Raw genomic sequence first — 26,026 nt, forward strand, 5'->3', positions numbered from 1 at the left:
AACAGAGAGTCCGTTCGACATATTCAAAAAACAAACAAACACATGAGTAAGGATTAAAAATATGGAAAAATGCCAGATGTTACAGAAGCTCATGAGTATGCTGAAAACATCCGGTAAACTGGACCTTGAGACAAACAGATTTACTTTCAGACACTGATAGCTTAATACAGCAAATATGTGCAAAACTAAATAAAAAGATAAAACTGATGTGATGAACTGAGCATTATATCACATCTTAATGTGGAAAATAAAAACTAGTTTTATACATTTTTTTAATGGATGAGTTTTTTTATTTTGTTTTCCTAAAGTCAAGAGTGAACTTTGCGTCGTGCTTTTCTTCATCTTATCTTTATTTATCGCCTTGTAGCTTCAGCCACCTACACCTAATTATAGTGAAACTGTGCTTAGGATTTAAAGGTGTAATATGTGAGCTTTTGAACAGAAAATTTAGCATTTTATAGCAGCGAGTGACCATCTGCTATGTAAACATACAGTAGCATCCTTAACAGAGCATGAACTCCCTCCATGTGTGTTGTAATTCACGCCACTGTGTTCTACATTTGGGTGGTGTGCATGTGTGTCCCCCACGTTGAAACCGTCGGTCTTCCTGTGTCCATGAACAGACCACAGTGACATCCTTGAATGTTTTTATCAACAATCCAAGGAAAATGTTCAATTTAAAATAATATGAAATAACAACAGAACATGTTCACATTTGAGAGAACCGAATGAAAACAAAATGATATTTTCGTTTAATTAAACAACTTAATTGATCATCTAAACAGTTGTAGATGTTTTAAGTGTTAGCTCTATTCTGTTTATGTGTTGTGAGGAAAAGGAGCAGCTCAGCATTTAAATTAAATAAGTTGTGGAAATAAAGCCAACACACACCATTCATCAATGAGCGGAGAAAAGACAGACAACGGACATAATATCTGATGTAAGCTTTACTTTCAAATCCTGTTACATTTAGATCTGGCAAGTAGAACATAAAATAATGCCAAACAAAGAAAACAAATACAAAACCAAAAAAGTACAAATGATCTATTTACCAGTTATCGTCACAACCCTGTACAGCCTTAACAATGGAGTAATAAAAAAAAAGCTTTGTACAGCACATACCAATCTTTACTGAGTGCCAAAAGTTAAGAGAGTTGAGCCTTTTTCTAATCATAAAACACAGCCAAACTTAAAGCTAACTGATTGTAGACAGTGCAGTGGGATGCTAGCTAAATGCAACCGAGGGAGTTAGTTTTAAACACAATTAAGTGCTAAAGAACTAGAGAGAGGACAATGTCATGCATACTCTGAAGTGCTGAAAAGGTAGTCAAGCTTTAAAAAAAAGAAAGAAAAAAAAAGGTCACTGTGCTGCTTACAGTTGGGCAAAAAATAAACAGAATAAGTGCTTAAGAATACTGGTTTTCAAAATGATAGAGCCCTGTCGCCTTTTTAAACATTACACTCAAACTAAGAGGGGGGGAGACAGAAAGAAGTGCAGCCATTCATGATTACGCTGTATTAAAAGGCAGACATTTTAAAAAGGTGTCAAGAGTGGACACATTCTTTTCTCTTTTTTTTTATCTCTTTATCTTTTTTTTTTTTTTTCTATTGGACCCTGACAATTAGTTTGACTCATTCTCAGAAGTCTCAGGTGGTTTCCTTCCACCAAGTGGCACTAGAGTATAAAAGATAACGTAGATAGTACAAGGATGTGTGTGTCTGTGTGTGTGTGTGTCGGAGGGATGCTCCTTTCACTCCAGAGACAGCATGCCAGACGTTTACAGAGCAAAAAGGAACAAACAAACAGCAGTGTAAAAGAGAGAGGGGGGGGGGGAGACAATCGAGGCATCGCTCCAGAGCAGGACGTGACGGATTCAATCCTAACATCACATCCTGCTGCGACGTACATTTTGGTCTTGATAATTCATGTTCTCTGTCCAATTAACTTTATTTTCCTGACATGATTAAAGTAGAAAAATTAAAAAAAAAAAAAAAAAAAGCAACAATTTTTAAGAAAATGCACACGTAAATAAGATAAATGAAAACAAAACAAAAACAATAACCCCTTTACAAATAAGGGATTTTGGCTTGAAGACCACTTAGGAACACAAGCGTAATCAATAACGGGTAAAGCTTCTTAAAAATAAAATGCTTGTACTACGCTGCCCTATCTTGCAACTTCTTTTTGAGCATTTTACGGATAAATACATATTCTCATAATCAAAAAGTGCAGCACTGTGCAAAATTGGCGATCACAATTTAGCCTGGGACCTTTAGTTCCCAGGGGGAGCTTGACCTCTACTGTCTAATTCATGCAATTTGTATTCATTTACTTTCTCCGATTTCACAGAGGCAGACCCTTTTGCACCACCAGAAATGTCTAAATGTGAAACTAAGGGGTGTTGATTGAGTCATTTCCAGCGACTACTGCCTGCTTCACATTATGGTAACTTGGTGGATCTAAGTTTGCACTTTAAAAAAAAAAAAGGAAAATAAAAGGTTTAAGTGCTTTTGGCTTGAAGTGTAACTACAGTAAGTGCAATTAAAACTCAAAAGGTTGACAGGAGGGAAGGGAAGGAGGGGGACAAAAAGCAGTACCATGTCTGCCGGCCTAACAGAAGCCAGTGCCATTGAACACAATGCTGTACAAATGAATGGCTTTGCTTCATCATTGCACCTACACGAGCTTTTGTTTTTTTTTTTCTCAAAACGGGTTTCTATGACTGTTAGTAGAAAATGTTTGTTATGATGTAAAAGGCTCAGTAAAAAAGTAAAAATAAACAAAAAAAAAAATGAAAGACGAATAAAACAAAAAGAAAAAAGACACAGAAAGGCCACCAAACACACTAACTTTCCCGTCTTAACCAACACAGAAGACGTCCCTGCTCACACTTCTGTATCGCCTCTTTTTCATGTACATAAACAAAAATACATTCATTCAAGTCATTTTGGAACAGTTTTTTTTTTTCTTTTTTTGTACACAAAAATTACAAAAAGCTCCAAAAAGCACCATTGAATCGGCCTGTGGTGACCCTGGCTGTGGGTAGCTCGCTAACCCAGAGCTGGTCACCTCCACAAAACAGTTATCTCATATATCTCTTCTAAGTATAGGTGCGTGATACATAGTTCTGCATATAACGCCGTGCTGATATCAACCTGGTCTCAGAAATAATGAATGAATGTCCCCATCGAGTCACACACTTCTCGTCCCAGCTAATTCAATCAGTGCAAATGCAAATTACTTTATAATAAAATGTATGTTTCTTTACATGATAGGTCAAATTGAATAGTGTCTGTATTTACATTATCACAGCTTATTTATCCGTTTGTGAGCTTACAAAAACGATATTAAAATGAACCCATTTAAATAACATTTATTCTGAGACAGAAGTGATATCAGGCAGCAGCTACGCATAACACGGTTTCACCATTATACAAAAAACCAACAGAAATCAAAAAGATGGGAAGGGGAAGGGCTACAAAACTATGTACAAGATTGATAAATAAGTAAGTGCGTGGTTTGAGGCGTTGCTTTGGAAACGTGCCTTTTTCAATGAAAAGCATTCCGTTTCATTGGTTCTGTCCACATTGCACCGCTAACACTTCAGGATATCTCGAATTTAGCTTCCTAATGACGTCAAAGCTAGTTGAAACACAGAAACAGGCATGCTATTTCGATGCATAATAGCAATAGACAAAAATGCACTAAAATATAGCACTTGCAAGTTTTGTTTCGTCTTTTTCAACTTTTTATCTTGTCAAACGACTAAAGAAAAAAAATCTAGAAAACTGAGATACGTTAGTTTCATCAGATAATGCAACTGGGTCCAGGTCATTCAGATGTTTAAAAACAGAAAAAAAGGTAATAGAGAGTAGTACTTGAAGTAGTAATAATTCAATTGATAGAACTGATAAGAAAAGCAGCTTTTTGATATAAATGCATTTTTAGCATGTACAGCCTTTTTCTCTTATAAATGTTTTTTTTGTTTTTTTGTTTTTTTTCCTTTTCTTCAATATGTTTGTCTGGTCCAGCTTATCCTGCTGGTCTGATTGGAAAAGACTTCTCCCACTGCAGTGGTCAAGTGTCATTCACACCACCGTCTGAGGAGTGAGGGAAAGAGTGAGGAGAGGAGGAGGAGAGGGGGTGGGCGAGGTCAGACAGTCTTGGCCCTCTCCATCAGTCCCAGGTAGGCCAGGAAGGAGTGTTTGTGGGAGGAGGGTGAGGGGGAAGAGCAGGAGGGGGACGCCGAGTTGGAGGAGAAGAGGAGAGGAGATGTGGCCGGCCGCCATCTGGAGTGGAGGTGCGAGTGGAATGTGAAACGGCTGTTGTGGGTGAACAGGGTGGTGAGGGGGATCAGGTGGGCCCGGTCGCAGTTCCTGTACTGCTCGAACATGTGGCGGGAGGAGGGAAGGAAGAGGGAGGGGCTGCCGCTGCTCACACCGCCGGGGTTCCTCGTGGTGTCGCCGCCGCCGCCGCCGTTCATGCTAACCAGGCAGTGCAGAGGGCTGCTGGGGTCCAGCTGGTGGGACTTGCCCAGCGTGAGCGACAGAGCGACGGACTGGAGCGCCTGAGATGCCGTTAGACTCATGAGAGGGCTGTTGCTCCCACTCCCTCCGCTGCTGCCTCCTCCGCTGAAGAGGAAGCTCTCCTGGCTCTTCTGCAACGACGAGCCCCCGGGCGACGTTCCCTCGAGTGGCAGCTCCTCCCCTCCTGCCTCCTCATCATCCTCTTCTTCTTCTCCTCCTCCTCCTCCTCCTCCTAAGCCTCCGTCCAGCCCCCCCATTCCTCCGCTCTGGTGTTTCTTGAGGTGGCGGCTGAAGACAAAGGGGTGTGTGGTGGTGAAAGGGCACTCTTGGCAGCCGAAAGTCTGGCGCGGCGCGTGCTTCAGCTTCTTGTGCAGGTTGAGGTTGTCCTTGCGCTTGCAGCTATAAGAGCAGCGGTCGCAGTGGAAGGGCCGCTCGCCCGTGTGCACACGCACATGCTCGATCAGCTTATTGGCCGTCTTGGACAAGTAGCCACACTGCTCACACTTGTAGTGGTTGCCCAGGCGGTGCCCGCGCATGTGGGCCTCCAGTGAGGCCTGGTCGGGCCACAGTCCCTGGCAGATGCGGCAGCGGTACTCCATCTTACAGTGCGTCTTAAGGTGGCACTCCATGGCCGCTGGACGATTGGTGGAGTAGATGCAAAAAGGGCACCTGGTTAATGCAACAAAAGGGAAGGAGGGAGGGAGGACACGACACACAAAAGCGAAAGACAGTTGAAAGGAAAGTGTACATACACAACCATGTAACACACTTTGAAATTTAATAACACAAAGTGATGAAGAGGAGAAGGACAGATAAAGGAAAATAGTGTATAATGTACAGTTCTGTGTGCTCATGGTGGTATGTGTGGCAGTTTAATGGTGGAAGAATTGAGGTGATCAGGTATGTGTGTGTGTGTGTGGGAGGGAGGGAGGGTGGTGACAGGCTGGAGAAAAGATTGGAGCAGTAGGACATGAAGGGAAATGAAGGAATGGAGTGGCACTTACATTTAAATAGCACCTTTCATCTGCTCTGGGCCCCAAAGCGCTTCACAAACCCTGCAGAACAGAATCACCTCAGAAAAACCTCGAAATGGTCAAGGCCCTCTCTCCCTTTCTACACACTCCTACATATACAGAAACACTTTACAATGCTCAAGTGCAAATACATGTACACACTAGTCTGGGGGAAAAAAAAAAATTGGATCTGGTCTTGGGGGTCAGAAAATGCAGGCAACTGAAAACCAATTTTCCCTTTAAGCTCTTTAACTTTTTTTCTACACCTGTTTGGCTAAATTCTGCCTCCTTTAAAGAGTGAACATAAGTGTGGTTTACATAAATTAAGAGACTGTGTAAACCTGGCAGAATTTAAAGTAGAACCCGCATGTGCAGGTATTAACAGTACAGCAAAGAAATTGAGTTGAAGCAGATAAATTTAAATATTCAAAACATCAAAAGAACAGTTCTTCTCTTACTCCACTGAATAAAAAGAATCTAAAAAAAAAAAAATCCACCACCAGATTCTTTCTCTTTTGAATCTGAGTTAAAGGAATCAATCTGGCTTTAGAAACATTTACACCAGACAGAAGAAACATTTAAAACCATTACGGGAAAAAAAAGAAAAACTCCTTTACATTTATTCACTCACACTACAGCTAGCAGCAAGTCCTCGAGTTAGTGCCTAAAAGATGCTGTGTGAAGATCTTTGAGCTATGAAGGGGCTTCTCGTGTATTTGTGTTCCGTTATCTACGGGTTTTCTATTGAAATAAGACGTCAGTGTAACTTGTCGGCAGCTTCCTATTTTCATTTAGTGAGCTGCTACCATTTCCAGACATGTAGCGATGTTGAGAACATGCTAACTCCACTGATGGCTGCACAGAAAAAATATGTGGAACACAGATCTTTGTTTATGACAAGATGAGGCGGTAATCATAATGATTTTCGATGGTTCTTGCACATGCACAGACTGGAGTTATGTGAAACAAAAACATGGCTTGTGTTACTTGAAATGCACCTTCACAAAACTCTAACAAATATTCTCATGTGTAGAAGCTGTTGTTTTTAAATCCCAGGTGCTGTTAACTGCCACACTGCAACTAGCGATATGTTAAAGTGTATTATTGAGATTAGGCTAAAATCCAACATGTGTGGTGTGTTGAGGTCAGCAGATGGGCTTTATGTTAGCTGGACAGGCCTGAAATGGTACAAAAACGTGTCACAGTACAACAAAGGCTCCCGTGGGACTGGAGTATGGAGATGGAGAGGGAAGCGTGTGAGGAGACTAGAGCTACATAAACAGTCAATATTAGCAAAACAGGGCTGCCTTATCAGAATACTTAAAAAATAAGAGCCGATATGCGTGTGTCCGTATATTTACATGTGTAGAGATGTGGACATTTTATCGTACCGTTCGGTTTTCACAAAATGCACGCTGTGTGTAAGCTGTGAATGTGTCATCCTAAAAGCATGCATTAGGTTTGGTAAACATGTATTTAGAGTAAGTTCTCTGTCGTGTTGTAGATGTGAGTGATCAGACATTTGTGCTTATGTAGTGTTTGCACTCTCTTGATTATCTTCCAGGGGTGTGCCAACAAATTCTATATAATCAACAGTACAGTATACCAAGTGTCTGTATTTCAGAGGGGGGGAAAGAGAAAAAAAAAGTAGCTTTCTGGATTGCAGGTTTCATCAGATATTTTTCTTTGGCATGGCTGTTAGCTGTGGGCAGTGGAACAACAGACCCTGAGGGGAAGCCCATTTCCATATCCTTTCCACTCTCCCTTCTGTTCAGAACAGCCACTGCAGACCCACAGACCACTGTCGAATAAGTTACACTTGCCAAGAGAGGCTGTCGAGCAAAACTACAGCTTGTATCATTTCATTTGCTGGCCGCGGATAATGAACATTTAAGTGAGGTTAACTGACTAAAGCCGCGTGGCTAAAATAATCTTCAAATAGACCACGTATCTGTGTTTCTGTCTGATAAATCAAAGTTTACGGGTGCCATATGCGTGGCAGTTACAATCGGTTCCAGCTAGCTGGATCTATATACAACTATGCATCGTTCTTTATCCTTTACGTTATTCTACATTCGACATCTACAGCAACACAAAGTGAACTGGTGCATGTATAATAATAACTTGGCTGAAACTGGCTACGTGGCTCACCATTATCATGACATGTTTCTATTACTGAAATGAGGGGAAACTGAAATATTCTGTATTTAGCACACCCCTAGCATGGATCTATGGATGTGTATGCGCTGTATGTGTGTTTTTGTGTGTAGCGAATTGGGAAGGTGAGGGAGGGGAAGGACGGGCGGAGTTAGGAACCTCTGTGTGTACTTGCTTTCCTTACTTGAGCCCTCCGGAGGGGACGGTGTGGCACTTCTTGTGCTCCAGCAGCTGCTCAGGCGTCTTGAGGAACTTGTGGCAAACGTCGCACTCAAACATTCGTGTGATGAGGTGGATCTGGAGGTGCCGTTCGTACATGCTGCGCGTCTTGCACACAAAATTGCAGAAGACACATTCAAAACCTGGAGAGAGCAGAAGGAGAAGGAGAGGGGGAGTTACGACTGGGCTGTTGAAGACCAAACAAGACGGAAATTTCAACGGTAGACCTCCTGCTAACAGTCAAAGAGAGCTTAGACGCAGTTTAATAACTGCCACTGGTATAAACACAATACAAGCAAGATTCCTGTCTTTGCCTCCATTTAAAGAACACTCCAGCGCTGTAGTACTGCACTTCTTTACAGTAGAGCGGCTCAGAAGAGACATGAAAAAACCTTTACGGTCAAAATAGATGCAGCGGGGGCTGAGGTATCCTGACGGAGTCCATAACAGGGATTGAGATCTAAAAACACGAGATCCGGTGATTCTCAAAACAAAATCTGATATTTTCTTAAGATCCTCCAAACAGGTAAATGACACACATCACCACAACTTCACACTCTAGTCTGTAGCGAAAAGTCTCTATTCTACATTTGTGGTCTCCGAGCCAAACCCCAGATAACCCCAATAACATCATCACTGTATATTTTCTTAGACTTAACAAAAGCCCCTTCAGAGCCACAAAAAAACATTATCTAATTTTATGCACAGGCTGAGTAGTGCTCCTCATGACTAGTAAACTAATCTTCATGTGTAAAATTGGCAGAGTGCCCCATTAAGTTACCTAATGGAAGAAGAAAAATAATTCAGAACAGCCTGGATTAGGCCACACACAAACACAATTAAGTGAATGGAGTTAACATGTAATGCTGTCACATCAGAGCTCGTTTGCAATGTTCTGCAGCTGTTCTGCAGCTGTTGCGCATTAATGCTATATTTTCGAAGGACGGAATCAGTTAGGTAGTGATGCATCATTTTCTTGCCTCTGTTGCCCAGAGAACACCTTCCTGACCAAAGGGTTTAGTCTTAATAGACTTCTGAAAGACAAGTGTAATTACAGTGTAGACAGGCTCAGTGGCTGTACAGCTCCTGAAAACTGAGGAATGTTGTCACGTATGAACATGAAAACGTTTCAGCCAGAAGTTAGAACTGGCTTAATTTATCACATTACATTACTGTACATTTGTTTTTTCTCTGTGCTCTTTGAACAGGCTTGAAATTGATCTGAAAAAAGGTGATGCAACGCACTTAAACAACTACGTTTCAGCAACATCAGTTTCTGCTGAACGCTGGCGGGCTGTTTGGCCAGTGTAATTCAAATCTGACCAATTCACATCCCCACAGTCCTTTTAAAGCAGATTTGCTGGGCTTTTCAGAGTTAAACTATTAATAAATAATACCTAAACATGTTTTTTAAACTTTGATTCTTGCTTATTTAATCATGAATATTTAATGTTGCAGAGAAGTAGCTCAGATTTGAAGCCAAGTTTTCAGCAGCTGAAGAGAATCTGCTTGCAACAGTCCCTTGCCTTTGTCAGACTTGTCCTCAGTTCCTGATCCCGAGTGGCTCCCGGAGCTGGACTGGCTGCCTGCGGAGGAAGGCGGTGCCAGCAGGCTCTTGAGTTCTTCGTTACCGTGGGTGAGGTCTCCGCCCTCCGAGCTGTTGAGTGAATCGCTGAGGGCTGAGAGCGACGATGAGGTGCTCTTGGTCTCGCTGAGGGGACTTCTGGAGTTCAGACCTGGACACAAGCAGGGCCAAGGGTATGAAAGGAAAAAAAATACATCATTATGATTAAAAAGTAGTCATAGGAAGCCTCCTAAGACAAAGGTGTTTGTAAAATCTGCACAAATTGTGGGATTTGCTTCATGCAGAAAATGGCCCTCTAAATCCCCATCGTCATCTACATGCATACAAACACTGACATTCACACAAACAGAATAAAAGCAGGCAGCCTCGATAGTCCTGCGCTCTGACCGAAGCCCTGCTGCCAGTCCAATCAAGATGCAGTGTGCTTTTATTGATCCCCTTCTCTAAGTCCGCAATTCACTGGGAAGAGAGAGGGAATTAGAAGGGGAGGGGGCAGGAGGGAGGGGTGAGAAGCTCAGGTCATGGCCGAAGGAGTTAAGATGGCGGGAGCATCTCAGGGCACAGCTCAACAAAGGCCATTCACTCAGGAGGGAGTGAAAGGAGGGGAGTGAAGCCTGCGCGGATCCTGAAATGGTTGACCTGTCTTTTTAATACGGGCGCACAAACATACAGGAACGTACACGTGCGGTGCATATGCTTTTTCACAGGACTTTTACAGAAATGGAAGATTAATTGCCTTCAATCAGCTGTAAATATACCAGGGTCATTCACAGCATGGTCTTAGCAGCTTTTTCAATAGAGTGGTAAACCAGCTAGAGGAAGCGTTATCTCGTTTGCTGCAGTATTTATCATCTACTGGCCTTCTCTTTTACAAAATCCCAAAGGCTAACGTCAAAGGATACAAGGAAAGGGGAAACAATACACTGGTCTGAGCCAGAGGGACTTGACCTTAAAACGTACCTTAACTAAAAGAATATTCCATTTTCTCTGTTAACACATCACTTTGTTGGTGACCGTCTGGCAACATTTATAAAGAGAAATAAAGAAACCAAGTCTCACCCCTCCCTACTGAGAGAGGCACCCAACCAACCTTTTCCCCCCTGCAGAGTTCAGACTTCACACCGGGTCAGCCTGAGCCGTGACACCTGCTGGGCTCTGCCATCTCTTGCCTGGGTGTGTCCACACGGTTGACCAGTTAACTAGCCTTTTACAGTCTGTCAGGCCTTCCTCTTAAGTCGTGCTTTAACCACCACCACCACCATCTAAAGCTTTGACACTTTACCAAACAGAGCTGCACTGTGACAAATTATTAAAATCCTCACACTAACAAGGTAACAAGTGTGTTTGTGGGGGTTTAGGTACATTCCCCTCCACGTTTGTGTGTTTGGTGGTGGTGTCCATCTTGTGTGAGACTGAGATAAATGCCAAGCCAGGCTGAGAGACTTAAAAGATGGCCACAGTCGCATCGTAAACCCAGCTCGTCTCCAAAGGACCCAAGGCCTATTGATTTTTTCCCCTCAGGCACGATAAGGGCCAACCTTCTCAGATAAACAAGGCCACTGTGGCCTCTGAAAGACCCCTCAGCTGTCTGGGCCGGACAATCCCACCCACCCACACACACACACACACACACACACACAAGAAGCGAGCGTGCACACACACTGAGGAACAGTGGTAGAGCAAAACGTCAGCAATAAACTGGACAAAGCTGTTTTAGACAAAAACACTCATATCGACCACCGGGGGTTCAGACCAGCAGCAAAGTCCAGAGAAGGTCGATTGGAGGAGGCTTGTTTGTGAAACCCAGTTCTACTGCTTGTCTTTCTTTGTGTCCTCTGAACTGATACTGAACTGTGTGTCTATGAACTATTGCATTGTGATGTTTTTACTTCAAACAGTCCGTGCTGATTTGCTTTATTATCAAGTAAAAAGCATAGAAATATTTAGACAGAGACACAACTTTGATTGTGTTGGCTCTGCGATCACACACAATAGATTTGAACTGAAGCAGAAGCTGACATGATTAGTTGATCACCAGAAAATTAACTGGCAATCATTTAGGTATCCAATTATTTCTTTAAGTTGTTTTTTTTTAAAAGCGTAATGCCAAATCCTATTCTGTCCAAATATTTCTCAAAAAAATATACAAAATCTGTCAAACTGGGCTCTTCAGTTATGATAGATGTTTCATTTTATAGTCCAACACAATTCATTGATAAATCTGCAAAATAATTGGTGGATTCATTGATAATGAAAATAATCATTATGTCCCATCCTAAATGAAACACTGACAATGAGGACAAAATGCTTTAGCTTCAGTTTAAAGACGTTCATAAACAGATCAATCGAGCAGAGCAGGAACTGCAGATGATGACTGTTGATGATTCTTGAAACTCTTAAAGCTGAAAGTCGGCTCTTTAACCTCACTCATTGTTTAAATTTAAACCCCATGTGTTGGAGTATGAAGCCAAAACAATAGAAAATGTGTCACTGTCTAAATACTGCACTGCATTTCTATTCTGAGCTGCGAACAAGAGCCACAATGTGTAAGCTACCGCCCACTCTTACATGTGAGAGTAATTTTGAAAATAACTCCATAAATCATTTTTTTTCGAAGGAGTTGAATCGTGCATTTTGCTACTATCCAGGACATGTTTGAGCAACCTTCAGGAACATGAAAGCTGAAATTATTATTCAGTTAGCTAATTTGTCAATAGAAAGAAAAGACAATTAATAATTGGGACATTTTTAGGGAAAAAAAAACAAACTAAACTGTGAGGATTTGCTGTTTTTTTATATATGTAATAACAAATCCTGTATGTTTAGGTTTTGTGTTTAAAAAAAACCAAAAAAAAACAGCAAATTGAGGATAGCTTTAATAAACTGTGATGTGCATTCTTTCAATATTCTGATATTTTACAGACTAAACAGATCTCTCTACTGAGAAAATAATAGAGTTATGCCCAATCTCACATGACACCAACACACAAACAAAAGAGGATTGAATGAACGCTGTCATTTAAAACCAGTGGACCTCAATCAAAATCACGCCATCTTTACCTGCATGTCCAGTACTGATGTGGTTCTTCATGTCGTTCTCCTCCATGCAGACGTAGTCACAGACGCTGCAGCAGAGTGAGAACATCCACTGCTCCTTGTCCACATGGAGCGACATGTGGCTGACAAACTGGGCGTTCAGCTCCGTCTGGAAACCACACACATGGCAGCTGGACAGAGAACAGAGAGGAAAAAGGAGGAAGATGGTGAGAATGAGAGGAGGGAGACAGTCAGCTTTAGTGTTATATTTTTGCCTGCATAAATTGTTAGATGGTATGGTGTGGCTGCATTCCTTTCAATGTGCTAAAGATTATTGAAAATAACATCCTTCTATAATTCACAAATGGTGAGACTGACCTATTTTCTAATCATTAGCCACATTAAAGTGTAAAGTAACATTTTGGGAATCTTTTTTTTTTTTTGCTTTCCTGCCGAGCCTTAGATGAGGAGATTGAGAACAGTCGTGATTGTGCGCTAAAAATATGAAGCTACAGCCAGGAGACGATTAGCTCAGCTTAAAATAAAAAAAAAAAAAATGGAAGCAGGAGGAAACAGTTTGGCTCAGTTACAAGTTGAACAACTGAACTACTGACAGATCTTACCAAAGGGTCTCTACAATCAGTGGAGACTTGAACAAGTCACTAAACCTGACAGACATTTTTACAGTTTGTTTATTATTCATCAAGCACAAGACACAGTGATAATTAGTGATCTGCAGAGTATCTGTTAGGCTCATTTGTTTGGTAAGAGCCAGACTTCTTGTTTCCACCTGCTTTCAGTCTTTAAGCAAAGCCGTCTACCGCTTCAAGTTCAAAAGACAGACACAAATGTGGAATCTATTTTCTCATCTAACTGTTTGCAAGACGGTGCTTTCACTAAATTGTCGAACTATACAGACATTTGACTCACAAAATCAAAAACCGACTTAGAAGACAGAGCAGTGGGAGGGAAATTAATTCAATAATGAATACATCAGGTAGCAAATGCTGTCAATGAAACAATGCCTCTATCAGGTCCAATTCCAATTGCTGTTACTGTCTCTTGAATCCATAAGAAGATGTAGAAGTTGTGTTGGGTCTGTTATGTCTACCTGTAGTAGTAAGGGCAGTTCTTGCGCTCAGTAGAGTCGGCTGTAACAGCGCTGACGATCTGCTCAGCATCTGTGTTGACCAGCTTGACAGAGTGGATGGTCAGGTGCTGATTGAGGTTAGCCCTGCACTTGGCTGCATAAGGACACAGGTGACACTTGTACTTCCTCTCTTCTGCAACAAAATACACACAGACACAAGACCCTGGGTTACTGTAAATATTACCACAGATGATATTTCATTAGGTTGTGCTCAGCCTCCGAGCCTTCAAAGCGAGCTTAAACCTAATTACGTCTTGCATAACCCTGCCTCACCTTCGCCTGACCCAAACTGTAAATCTGACCCGAAGGAGGAAGAAAAAAAAAAAAAGAAAAAAAAAAAACACACCTTATGATGTCTGACAAAATCAACTTTTCAGAAAAGCATCCAGATATTCCTGTAGATGTAACTAGATGGTAAAAAACATGAGGCGCACACATAATTTCCCCTTATTTGTGAGCGCTATATAATCTACACAAAAACACATTTCCCTCTATCCAAAAACAAATTAACATAACAACACATCTACTCGCTCTAACTCACACACGCGCGCACACACACACACACACGCACACACACACACGCACACACACCATTTGCCCCAAGGACATGAAGCCAGGCAACCTTTATGTCGCCGGGGAAACCAAAAAGACCATCACACTGACATATGCCCCTGCTTCTGCTCTCTGTGGTGTGGCCAAGCTGTTCACAGCCAACACTCTCAGATGGTGTGTGTGTGTGTCGTGTAGTGTGTGCACGCAGAATGTGAGAGCATGTCCAATTGTGTGGGGGCATTTTGTACACAAGTCTCCATTTGTGCGCTCAGCGATTTGGTCTGTTATCCCAAGTAGGTTGCATTAATTTCTAATCCAGAGTTAATTTGCTTTAAATAAAATTGTATAGGAAGGAAAAATCATTAATTTTTTTTCTTCTTCTTCTTCTTTTTTTTTTTTTTGCTAATAAGGACCGAGAGCGGGATTGTGGAAGACAGCGATGGGGTAGAATGGATCAATTGGGAGCAAAGTGGGGCCAAGTTTGAAAACACGGTGTAATCAGGACACAGGGGAGTGAGGAAGTCTCCCATGTCTGTGAGTGTGAGAGAGAAAGTGAAAGAGCAAACCAATCGTAGCAGCATCGGAATTACTGGTGTGTGTGTGTGTGTCTAGATACTCTGTGAGGCATCCTTCTAGCTGGGTAATTAGACGGGCAGTTTTCCCAGTGAGACTAATCATGGTAGTAATCTCTTTAAAGGAAGGGTAATCTAGTCTAGTCAACCTTATTTATTTACTGTGGGCAGCACCAACACAAGCACACATGTACAAGCCCAACACCTCACATCTATACATCGAAAAGGGATGTAAACGCACACACTGATGCGCAGCAGCGGTGTGCACACAAGCTAATAATGTAATTGTGTGTGTGTGTGTGGTTATTTACCTGTGTGTAGCGACAGATGTCTAGAAAGGGTCTGCTGTCTACCAAACACCTTGCCACAGACGGGACAGGGGAAGAGCTGTTCATTTAGTCTCCACTGGGCAATCCCATTTCCCGGCTCGCCATCATCCTTTTCTGAGTCTGGAATGCACACACACACACACACACACACACACACAGGCACATAAAACCATACTCATCATTCACTGCTGACACAACCAGCCACAAAAACGTCTGCAGGTGGACCAAACACTGTAAAGTCATGATGCTGTAAATCAAACAAACTTAAGTTCACTTTGTATCGATGCTGAAGCTGTGTTACGTGGTCATCCACTGACTTGAGCTATCGGGTAACCTTAATTTTATCCATCTTTTTAAAGAACAGTTGCGGCATGTTGCTTTTTTTAAAACAGTTGAGAAGGCTGAGAGTTTAAAAAAACAAAACAAGGGGAACAGGAATGCAACAAAGGTCAGAAATGCCCCACACAGTACAGTATATGGTGCATGTCTTAACCACTTTCCCACTGGGACTCTCCAGTTGCGTCCATCCTAACTGACACCAGCAAAGCAGCTGGAATGATACAATACAGGACACTGTGTCCATTCAAATGTACTTTTTTTTTTTTTTTTAAAACAAATGATGCACTTTATTACTCAAGAGTTAAACGAGATGATCAATACCACTCTCATAAACTGCATGTCTGGTAAATATTAAGCCAGCAGTCGGTTAGCTTGGGTTAGAAAAGAGACTAGAAACAAGAGGAAACAGCAGCCCAGATATCAGTGAGCAAGTGTAACAGCAGTCATAAAACACTAAATCTTTTCACACATTTTGGTATGGGTTAGTGTATTTCAAAGATACTCCTGGGTGTAGACTGTTGGGTGTATTTTTGAACTTTGAAAAGAGTGTTTGTAAACCACAAGCCAGTTTCTGTAAAATAAAAAACATAAAATGCCATGCTCCTAAGCACAAATAGCTTTTTCAATTTTTGTAAGAAAAAACAAAACAAAACAGACAAAGAAATTCAGCTTTCATTTTTATGATTTATGGAATTATAATTTCGTCATCCTGCCAAAAATAGATTTTTGAGTTCTCTCTACTTGTAGCCATGCTGTTTCCAGAGATGAGGACTTAAAACTGCAGTAAAATTTGAGTAAAAACACCCAGAAAGTGCTCAGAGGGTTAAAATATCATGAAAAGAAAACGTATATAACTCGATGAGCCCAAAAAACTGAGGCCACCTATCTGGTAACAACCCTGCATGTCACAGTGTGGGAACTGTGACATGTTTGATTCTCAGCAGGAAAAATGGGAAGGTGTAGAAATCTGTGAGCAACTTTGACAAGGGCTGAATCTTTATGGCCAGAAAACTGTGTCAGAGCATCTCTGACTTGAGGGCTGATCCCGCTCAGTAGCGGTTTGAGGAGTGACAATTTATGAAGCGGCACGAGCATTGGGGGAACAGTGGCTGCTCCAGCTCACAACGTCCAGGAATTAAAAGGATTTGCTTCTAGGGGCCTGATACTACAGAACACCTTCAGAAGTCTGTGAATCCATGTGGGTGGCAGATGTACATAAAGTAAGATATTTTCTGCCCAGCTGTAATAATTTCATACAGTATTCTCGTTCTGTGAAGGTGTTCGTGTGCCCTCCAACCACCCCTCAGTCCTGACAGGCACGGAGGAGACAGGACTAGCGATAGGACAAATGACTCACATGAGAATAAAAGAGATGGCACAAAATAAAACGCGGATGAAACCAGTATACAGAAAAGAGGAGGGAAAAATTCTACCTATGGTTAATGAATGGTTCTTCCATTAGCATTATGTGCCAAGTACAACATTACGCTCACTCATCTCTCTGCTTTAAATCCCGGTCATATGGCATCTGTCCAAGTATACTTTGCTTGAAAACTAGAAGTCAAAATAGCAGGTTAATTTGGAAAAATGTGCCACAAATCTGTTCTTTGTTTTTCCTTCTTCTTCAGTTCTAGTGTAACAGTAGAACCACTGATACACTGTGGGCTAATTTGGTAACCCACAACACTGAAACCTGCCTGCCACCATTTGACAGATGCTCCTTGTCTAGCCTGCGGACAGGATGCAGTGTAAATGCATTCTTAATGTCAACAACAAGCACCAGTCCTTTGCTCTAAAGCCTGCAGCATAAGTACACCACTGAAGCTCTCCTTACTGTGTGTCACCCCCTTTCCTTCATAAAAGAAATAAAAAAAAGAATGAGACAGAGTATTTTCAGATGCTTTGATGGACTGCGATAAATTGAAGTTGCTGCTTTGAATTAACCTCACCATATGAATAGAGCACAGAGTAATTCACGAGGGTAAAAACATGTACTTTTCTCATTGTGTTGTACAACTTCCACAGATGGAGGCAGGATTTTTATTTATTGTCTATATTGTTTGGAGAACAGGCTACACAGACTGGCCTTGGCCAAAACCTTTGTGTATATAAGGCATTAAAAAGGGAAAAGGCGTCTTTAAATGACTTTGAGTTTTATTTTATTTTTTTATGTTTATAAAGTGATGGAAAAAGGTCGCTCCCTCCTCCTCCCGCCATCACAAACTTTGATTCTTTGCAGATGGAAATCACTGCACATAAACTCGACTTTACAAAAGAGAACAAATATGAAAAAGAACCTTTAAGCAACACAACCCACAGTTCATTTCGACAACAAACTGTGCTGCTTCCTATCACATTTGACCATTAAAAGAGCTTTTTTTTTTTAAGTTGTCCTACAAAAGGCAGTCCAGCCAACTGATGAGGTATTTGTGGGGATTTGAATACCACAATGAGTAAAAGCAAAGAATGTTTTCTGGCATTTGGGGGCAGGTTTTGTGGCAAGTGGTAAAGAACAGATGGTGGTGTGAAAGGACATTTTACTGCTGTTGCAGTGACTCACACAACCTGGAGCCTCAGTCCTGTATCTGTCTCACATATTTAATCGCCTCTTTGGCCTCCATATGCAAACTAGTAAATGCATGTTATGTGCCTTTGTTTATTTGCTTTGATTTGTGTCACACCATTTTTACATTTTTAGAGCTGTCAAAAGAAGATATTTGATTCAAGCATAAAATACAATTGTTTACGTATTTAATGATTCTTTTTTTTTTAAAACAGCGGCTATTCCATGTTCACAAAGTTTCTTTTTTTTCTGTCCCAGTAAATTGGGACGCAGAATGAAGCCATGATGCATCTGGACTCCTACAAAGAGTTCTACAATTATTCAAACAAAATATAATTTCATTTCCTTTTGTATGAAATCTTGACTTTTTTTTAACAATTAAATTATCTATTATTTTCTTCTCAACTATGAGGAGATGCACACAGTTTGAACTGCTTTTGAATGACTTATTTTTGCAGCGTCCTTTCTAAGAAATATAGTTTCCAAAATTCAAGGCAATGGTGCACAGACTATGGAATCTTAAATCAGCGTCTTGCAACATGCAGGTCTGTAATCGGAGCTGAAAAGATTATCTGATCAACAAAGATTCGGCAGCTGTGTTGATAACCAAGTTGATTTTTAAGCAAAAACGTCAAACTTCCTCTCATCAGAGCTTCTCTAATTTTAAGTATTCATTTGCTGCTTTTCTCTGTTTCATATAATTGTAAACAATAAAAATATCTTTGTGTTTTGGACAAAAGAAGGCATTTGAAGATGTCACTTTTGGCTCTGGAAAATAATTATGGATGCTTTTATTATCACTTTCTGGTCTTTTGGACACCGAACAACTGACTGATTAATCAAGAAAACAATTGGCAGATTAATCCACGCTGAAAACACTCGTTAGTTGCAGTCCTAGTTTTTATTATCAGGCTGCTGCCAGTTCATCACTCATGGGAGTCCTTTCTACTTCAGGTCTGTAACTCACCACTCCAACGAGGGTGAGTGAGGGCGTGCATGTGACGGTAAATGCATGCAAGTGGATCAGTGTAAAGCAACACCTGTCTGTAAGCTAAGTAGGTAATGAGCAGACAGCGTTTGTGGTTCCTCAAACACACACACACACACACACACACGCAGAGTAAAGTCACAAAGGTGGCAAAGGTGTCACCACACAAGACATGTCAAGAAGCTCGAGTTACTGCGATCTGGCTGATCTGCAGGTCGTGGACTTTCTGACCTCTTGCATTAGCTCCAGTCTGACTCAGTGGCCCTGGTATCGTACGATGACTTTTCTCCAAACTCATCGTCAGTGCAGGTCCTATTCTGAGAATTCGAGACCACTTTGTGGGGTTTGTAGCTAAAGATTAGTGAATAAAAGAATTACCTTATCCTGACTCACACAAGTGATACTAGGGAATGGCCAGGTCACACAGGGTGATGAGAAGCCAGACGGCAGGGACTCAAGGCGACCCAGCAAACGCACTGATTATTAAGCCTATTAGGGTGTGGTATGAGCCTTGAAGTGGTTAATGGTTTAATTAGTGCTATTAGAGCAGAAGAGAGGGACACAAACAAGAAATGAAGGATTGTGCTAAACCCCAGACTGGAGGGAGGAGACAGCGAACTCCTGAAGTCACACTGGTATCACACCAACTCCTACTCATTTATTCTTTCTTTCTTGCTTAAAGGGAAATGCTCACACTTCTCAGTTTCATCTCTGCATGATAGTTGTTGGCCTCACGCTCCATTAGCAGCCACAAGAGAGCAGTTTTTTGTGTTACCGACACATTGCTGAAGATGCCACATTGCCAATTATGTAGTTCAGAATCGGGCTTTAGGTTTTCTAAAAAAAACAACAACAAACAAACAAACAAACAAACAAAAAACAACGTTTTTTGTAGTCTGCATGACTACAGGTACAACGTTAAACATAGCTTGTAGGCAACTGTGATTTAGCAGTCAGTTGTAACACTTTTAAAGCCATTTATATACACACACACACACACACACACACACACACACCTATGGCTCTCTTAACCCTAAAATGTATGATTAATCTATCAAACTCCATCACATTTGGTAACATAAAGCTGATTGGGGCACATATTAAAACATATTACAAACAACTTCTCTTTAAAATCATGTCTTAGTATCGGAAACATTCACTTATTTGAAATTCATTATTATTTCTCAGTTTAGATGCTATATTGTTCGTATGTTTTCATCTTGCAGCCCACTCTAACTTTTGGACACCTACCAAACCAAAATTAGTCAACAGAGTCGTCACTGATCACGGTCACGTGCTCGTGGTTGTCGCACAAAATACACACTGCTCTGCTGTTTTTGTATTCGAGCTCAAACAGACAGATGTAGAATCTCCACTGCTTTTTCGACAGAATACTTCAACTGAAGTGTTTCTAATTCTGGAAAAGCAAACGACTTTTAGCTGACGGTTACCATCTTCTAGGCTGTGAGATCTTCTGGCTTCCTAAATTGGTCATGTGTCCTGGAAAACTACTTGTGCATATGTAAGTGGGTTCAGGGCCCTTAAGGTAACTACATGAGATTCCCTCATCAATCCCAACTTCTCTCGGGATGGTTGACATTTACCTTTGCCAGAGAGGGTGTGTTTTCAGTACTGTTTGTGTGTAGGATTAGGCAGAAACTACCCTGATTTTCATGAAATCAGGTGGACAGATGGAGCATGGACAGATGAAGAAGTCAATAAATTTTGGTGTCTGTGACGTCATTGCTGTATCAATAGATCAATGTTGGAGGTGCATAGAGGTGCATGTACTCTTGTGTCTCTACACAGCCTAGCTTCACTCTACATCTTTTACCTTTTAACACCGCATTCTCCATCAAGACCCCTGAAACCAGAGAATCAGCTACTATTACAAGTTCCATGGTCCAGGCTCAAAACAAAAGAGGAACCATGCATTCCCTGTTTTAGTCCCGACACTCTGGAACAAACTCCCCTTTACTGTCAGAACAGCTCAGTCAGCGCCTCAGTTCAAAAAGCTTCTAAAACCCACCTGTACCGACAAGTATTTGTAGAACACGTTATTCTTCCTCAGATGCCCTGTTTCTGCTGTTTTCAAGGTTGCACTGTCTTTTTTAATGTTTTTTTTGCCTTCTTTTAATATTTTATTGTAGTTTTCTAATGCTTTGTATATTCTTATGATTTGTAAAGTGCCTTAAACTCCAATGCTGAGAGGTGCTACAGAAATAAAGTTCAGAATAATAATAATAATGGGCTGCAAGGTGGATCGGTGGTCAGCACCATTGTCTCGCAGCAAGAAGGTCGCCGTTTCGCGTCCTGGTGAGGACACCTGGGATCTTTCTGTGTGGAGTTTGCATGTTCTCCCCGTGCAGCTTGGTGATTCTAAATTGTCCGTCGGTGTGAATGTGAGTGTGCTTGGTTGTCTGTCTCTAAGTGTAGCCCTGTGATAGACTGGTGACCTGTCCAGGGTGTCCCCTGCCTTTGCCCAAAGTCAGCTGGGATAGACTCCAGCCCCCCCGCGACCCTAGTGAGGATTAAGCGGTGTATAGATAATGGATGGATGGATGGATAATAATAATAATGATAAAAATAATAATAATAATAATAATATGTAATTTGGGAACCACAGGCCTGATTTTCACAAATGAGCTACAGTTGGATTCCTTGGATGAAGTCCAGTTTCAAGGCACCCAGTTTACACCATGTTTGATTTTGTGATTGAGAAAAAAAAATAAAAAATTCTCAGGCCACAAATATTTTTCCTATCTTCACCAAAGTGGGTGAAGAAAAATATTTTTAGTTTCAAAGGACATATATGTATAATAAATGCAGAGCTGAGATGATGAGAATCCAGCAAGCCCAAGTATATTTTTACACAGTTTTAATAGTTGTTGAAGCATACCCTGGTGTTCATGATGATGTTGTTTACACACTCTCATATCATAGAAGAGTGGACTATTGGCCTTGGCAGAGGTCTGCACTCTCTGAGTGTCCTTCTAGTTTGACCATTCAGAGTGCAATCACTGACTCATTTTCTATGCTTCAGTTCAGTTTTTAAATAATCTGATTCATGTTGCATAGTATTATTGAACAAACACACATCATTACATATCATGGGTTTACCAAACACAATCTTCATAAAAAACATTAAGGAAGATTTATTAAATATATATTCTTTTAATTTCATCTTTTACATTATACCAGCAGAGCACTGTTAAATACTAATGGTTTGAGAAGCAAACCAGAGAGCAGAGTATATAATTGAAAAATAATGAATGAATTACACATGGTATATTGATGGCCAGAGGTTGGCAGTTGAGGGTTAATGCAGCATCAACAGAGTGTGATGGCTTGTGTAGGAAAGGTGGTATGAAGTGACAGGAAAAGATAGTGGTTCACTGGTCACTGAACTGAAAACCTGTTTTTTTGAAAGTCTGCCTCCCTACAGCTGCAGCTAGTAAAGCTTACTAATGTTTGGATCGGCGGGTGATGAAAGAGGGAGAAAAAGAAAATGCAGACACACTAACAAATGTAGCAAGTGTCGGTAGGCACAAATGAATGGAAGAAATAAGTGAAACAGCACAAGAGTTTAAAAAAAAAAAGAAGCAGAGGCTGGATGTGAAGCTTAAACACACAAGGGAAAGGGGAGGTGGGCAGGGCGAATTAACTTTCAGGACACTCTTGACACCCAGAAGCCAATCAGATTTTCATTAACTGGCAGAGGGACAGGCAAAGCTGGCACAAGCTAATTAACCTCTGGATCTCTCACTGCCAAAGGAACATGAAGGGAAGTTCTGGGATGCCAGGGAAGAGGGGAACGGAGGGAGGCAGGGGATGCCCTGGGCAGAGCCTTCAGGTTGGGGAAATGCGTGAGAGTTCAGAAAGGCCAGATGAAGCTCTAAATATGAAAGAGGGAGAGGGGTTAATGGCAGTATGAGTGTTGTGTGTTGTTGTGTATGTATGTACATAATGAGCATCTCTGCATAATCAATTATTTCTCTGAGCTACAGTGAGAATAACATGAAGATTCTGATACTTGTGTTTGAAGACACTGTGCTATGAATGATGCAGCGATACTGACTGTTGGCAGTTAATTACATCGCTGTTTTTGTTTAACTGCGGATACTTTTCTGTCTGTTTTTTCTTTCTTTGTGTAAAACAATGTAAAACAACATAAAGACATCAGGTCATGTGATGGTAATTAGTTGACACCCCGGTGATGTTTATCTTTATCATTAATCTGCCAATTATTTTCTCAATCAGTCACTGAGTCTATTACTTTCCACTTGTTTAAATCCCACATAAATGTTAATCTTGTGCATTTTTACATCTTGGTTTCTTTTCTTTATGCTTTTTTTGTTTAGTTTTTTTTTGTCAAATGTAGAGCACTTTTTAAATAAAGTGCTTTAGAAATAAAATGTTCCCTCCCTAGAAAATGTTCTAAAAAAATGAGAGAAAAAAAGGCATTTATGACCTCTAAGAGCCCAGTGATATCTTTAACGTAGTGTTTTGTCTGATCAAAAGCCCAGAACCAAATGATATTTATGGTCATACATGACAAAAAATAACATCAAACGCTTGCAAAGCAGAACCTGGTAAATAATTGAGAAAAAAAAAATTACCAAAATGCTTCTATTGTTTAAATATGTTATCAAAATTGTCACCGATTAATTTCCTGTCATCGAATTATTTAATCACTCAACAAGTCAATGCAGCTGGAAGATATAATCAGAGCACAGTATTGCCCATCCAGATTTTACCTGCCAGTGACTGTGTTTGATTTGTCTGCGTTCCTTTTGCCATTTGTCTGACCGTGTTTCCCTACAGCGTCTGTGTGTAACGTGTGTCTCACCGTGGAATGCTGCCCTGGTTGAGGAGCTGGCCTCTGCGGGGGAAGAGCTCTTGGAGCGTGAGTTAAAGGGTGATTGTCTGAAGCACTCGTCCAGGAATGGACTGAAACAGAGAGACATGACAAATGACACACAGCCACGAAATCCTTCAGATTTTCAAACTGGAGTTAAAAACATGTGATTGACTACTGATCATGAAATGACAAAAAAAAAAAAGAGCAACACACCAGATACATGGAGGATGACTGACTCACCTGTTTATTCCCACCATGTTACTGTCTTTGTGGTTGTTGGCTTTGCTGACTTTTTCTGAAAACAACAAGAAAAAAAAAAGTAAATATGATACCATTTGTAGAGTTATAGCTCACCATACAGCATTGTCACATATATCTATGTTTTCATATTATCTATATTCTAAACTGATGCCACAGGCCAGTTTGAGGTCAGGTTATCACAAGACTGAAGTTCAATACTTTCCCCCCCTCCTAAAGATCATTTGATATGGTATTTTCGCCTTTATTTGACAGCGACAGTGGAGAAAGAAATGTGCGGAAAGAGAGCAGGGGAATGACATGCTGTAAGGGTATGAGCCAGCCGGGAATTGAACCGGGGACTCACTGCTTCTAGCCATACATGCTCATGCGGTATGTGTCCTAACCACTCGGATATGGAGTCCCTCCTGAAGTTCAATACTTAGGTCACATGATGACATCTATATAACAAATGAGCAACCAACAGCTCCCGAAGGCTGTGGAAGGCGGTTAGAGACTCCAAAAAACAAAAACAAGTTAGTGGACCTTCAGATTTACTTAATATTTCTTGAGTCAAACTACTGTTTCCAAATGTTGAAATCCGCTGCTGACATCTGATATTTAGATGTGACCAGCTGTCAGTTTAAGTTAGGCATCAGCTGGTAAGTTTCCCTTAACTTCCCACAGGTCATATATCATTGTCTGACACAGAAACCAAGACGATGTGTGCGCCTGATTGCTGCATCCCTGTAAGTTAAGATCGGCTGGTAAAGTACAGGTTTGCCATGCCAGCAGGGGTGCACTGGCCATCTGGAGTAGTGGGAGTCTCTCCAGTGGGTGTGCCGACCTGTGGGCCGCAAGCTAGCTGAACAAAACTAATTTGAAAACATTTTTTAAAAATAACAATGTGAATAGCTGCCCAGATCTGCATTAGCCTACCCAGATGGCACATGTGTGTTGGTGTGCGGTCATGCTCTTGTATGTTAATGGGGAAACAAAATATTAGAACCACCTTTCAACATTATGGAGTCCGAATGAACACCACTACTACCTTTGCGCTCAAAAACTGCCCGACAGTTGAATCACCACCACTCGTATGTGTAAGGATTTTCAACATCTGGTCCTAAAGTTAGGACTTATTCCAAGTTTGAATTGTTTTTGGATTACATTAAACATAACTTTCTAATAGACCCCCCATGTCTGAATGCAGAAATGCCTGAAATTCCCTCTCTGTCCCTCAGCACCTTGTACTGTAACTGGCTGGGCTCTCTTTACTTTTTCCAACTTGATAAAAACTGATGTTTTCTTTTTTCCTGACATAAGTGCTGTTCAGACTAATTACAGCGAAGCGACCACACAATGCGATTGATCAATCAATCACCTGCTGAGCAGAATCACACACTTAACAAGCCTAATATTATATTTCACCAAAAAATGTAATAATTCGTCCCGACATTGGAGAGGGCGCTCTATATTTCAGGTGAGGTGCGGAGCCTCTGCTATAAAATGCAATGCTGAAAAAATAAATCCTGCGAATAAATGTTCATATAAAAAGCATGAATATATAGTGAGAAGTGTGGTAATTGCTTGTGATTTTTTTTTTTTAAAGTACTGATGCCTTTGAGGTTAGTACAACTTTACAATCTTGGCAAATAATTTTAAGAGGTTTGTAAGTGGTAAGTAAAGCAAGGATTGTAAAGTCAGCCACTACCTGCCCAGCTAATGTGAGCACAGATCACGGGTTTTCAGTATTCAGTAGTAAAGAGCACTATACAAAATGCCTGAGAATGGAGCCATATGTGTGAGTTTCAAGGCGATGTACTGAAGTGAATTTCAAAGCTGCAATCATCTCAGTGTTCAGAGCGACCTTGCTACTGATGTGTCTCTGAGGTCCTACT

General features: G+C 41.1%; 1 protein-coding gene across 1 annotated transcript in view; it reads right to left on the reverse strand.

The window, feature by feature from the left end:
- Positions 1-929: 929 nt before the first annotated feature.
- Positions 930-26,026, reverse strand: part of znf827 (zinc finger protein 827) — a 70,379-nt gene continuing 45,282 nt past the window's right edge. Inside the window, exons 7-14 of the mRNA XM_008302726.1 lie at positions 24,132-24,186; positions 23,880-23,980; positions 15,123-15,260; positions 13,649-13,820; positions 12,562-12,728; positions 9,443-9,652; positions 7,882-8,059; positions 930-5,196 (exon numbers count right to left, since the gene is read on the reverse strand). Coding sequence (XP_008300948.1) covers positions 4,155-5,196; positions 7,882-8,059; positions 9,443-9,652; positions 12,562-12,728; positions 13,649-13,820; positions 15,123-15,260; positions 23,880-23,980; positions 24,132-24,186 — 2,063 coding nt within the window. The 3' untranslated portion in view covers positions 930-4,154. The remainder of the gene's footprint in view (positions 5,197-7,881; positions 8,060-9,442; positions 9,653-12,561; positions 12,729-13,648; positions 13,821-15,122; positions 15,261-23,879; positions 23,981-24,131; positions 24,187-26,026) is intronic.

This window comes from Stegastes partitus, unplaced genomic scaffold (assembly GCF_000690725.1).
Source record: "Stegastes partitus isolate 25-593 unplaced genomic scaffold, Stegastes_partitus-1.0.2 Scaffold37, whole genome shotgun sequence".
Lineage (NCBI taxonomy): Eukaryota > Metazoa > Chordata > Actinopteri > Pomacentridae > Stegastes > Stegastes partitus.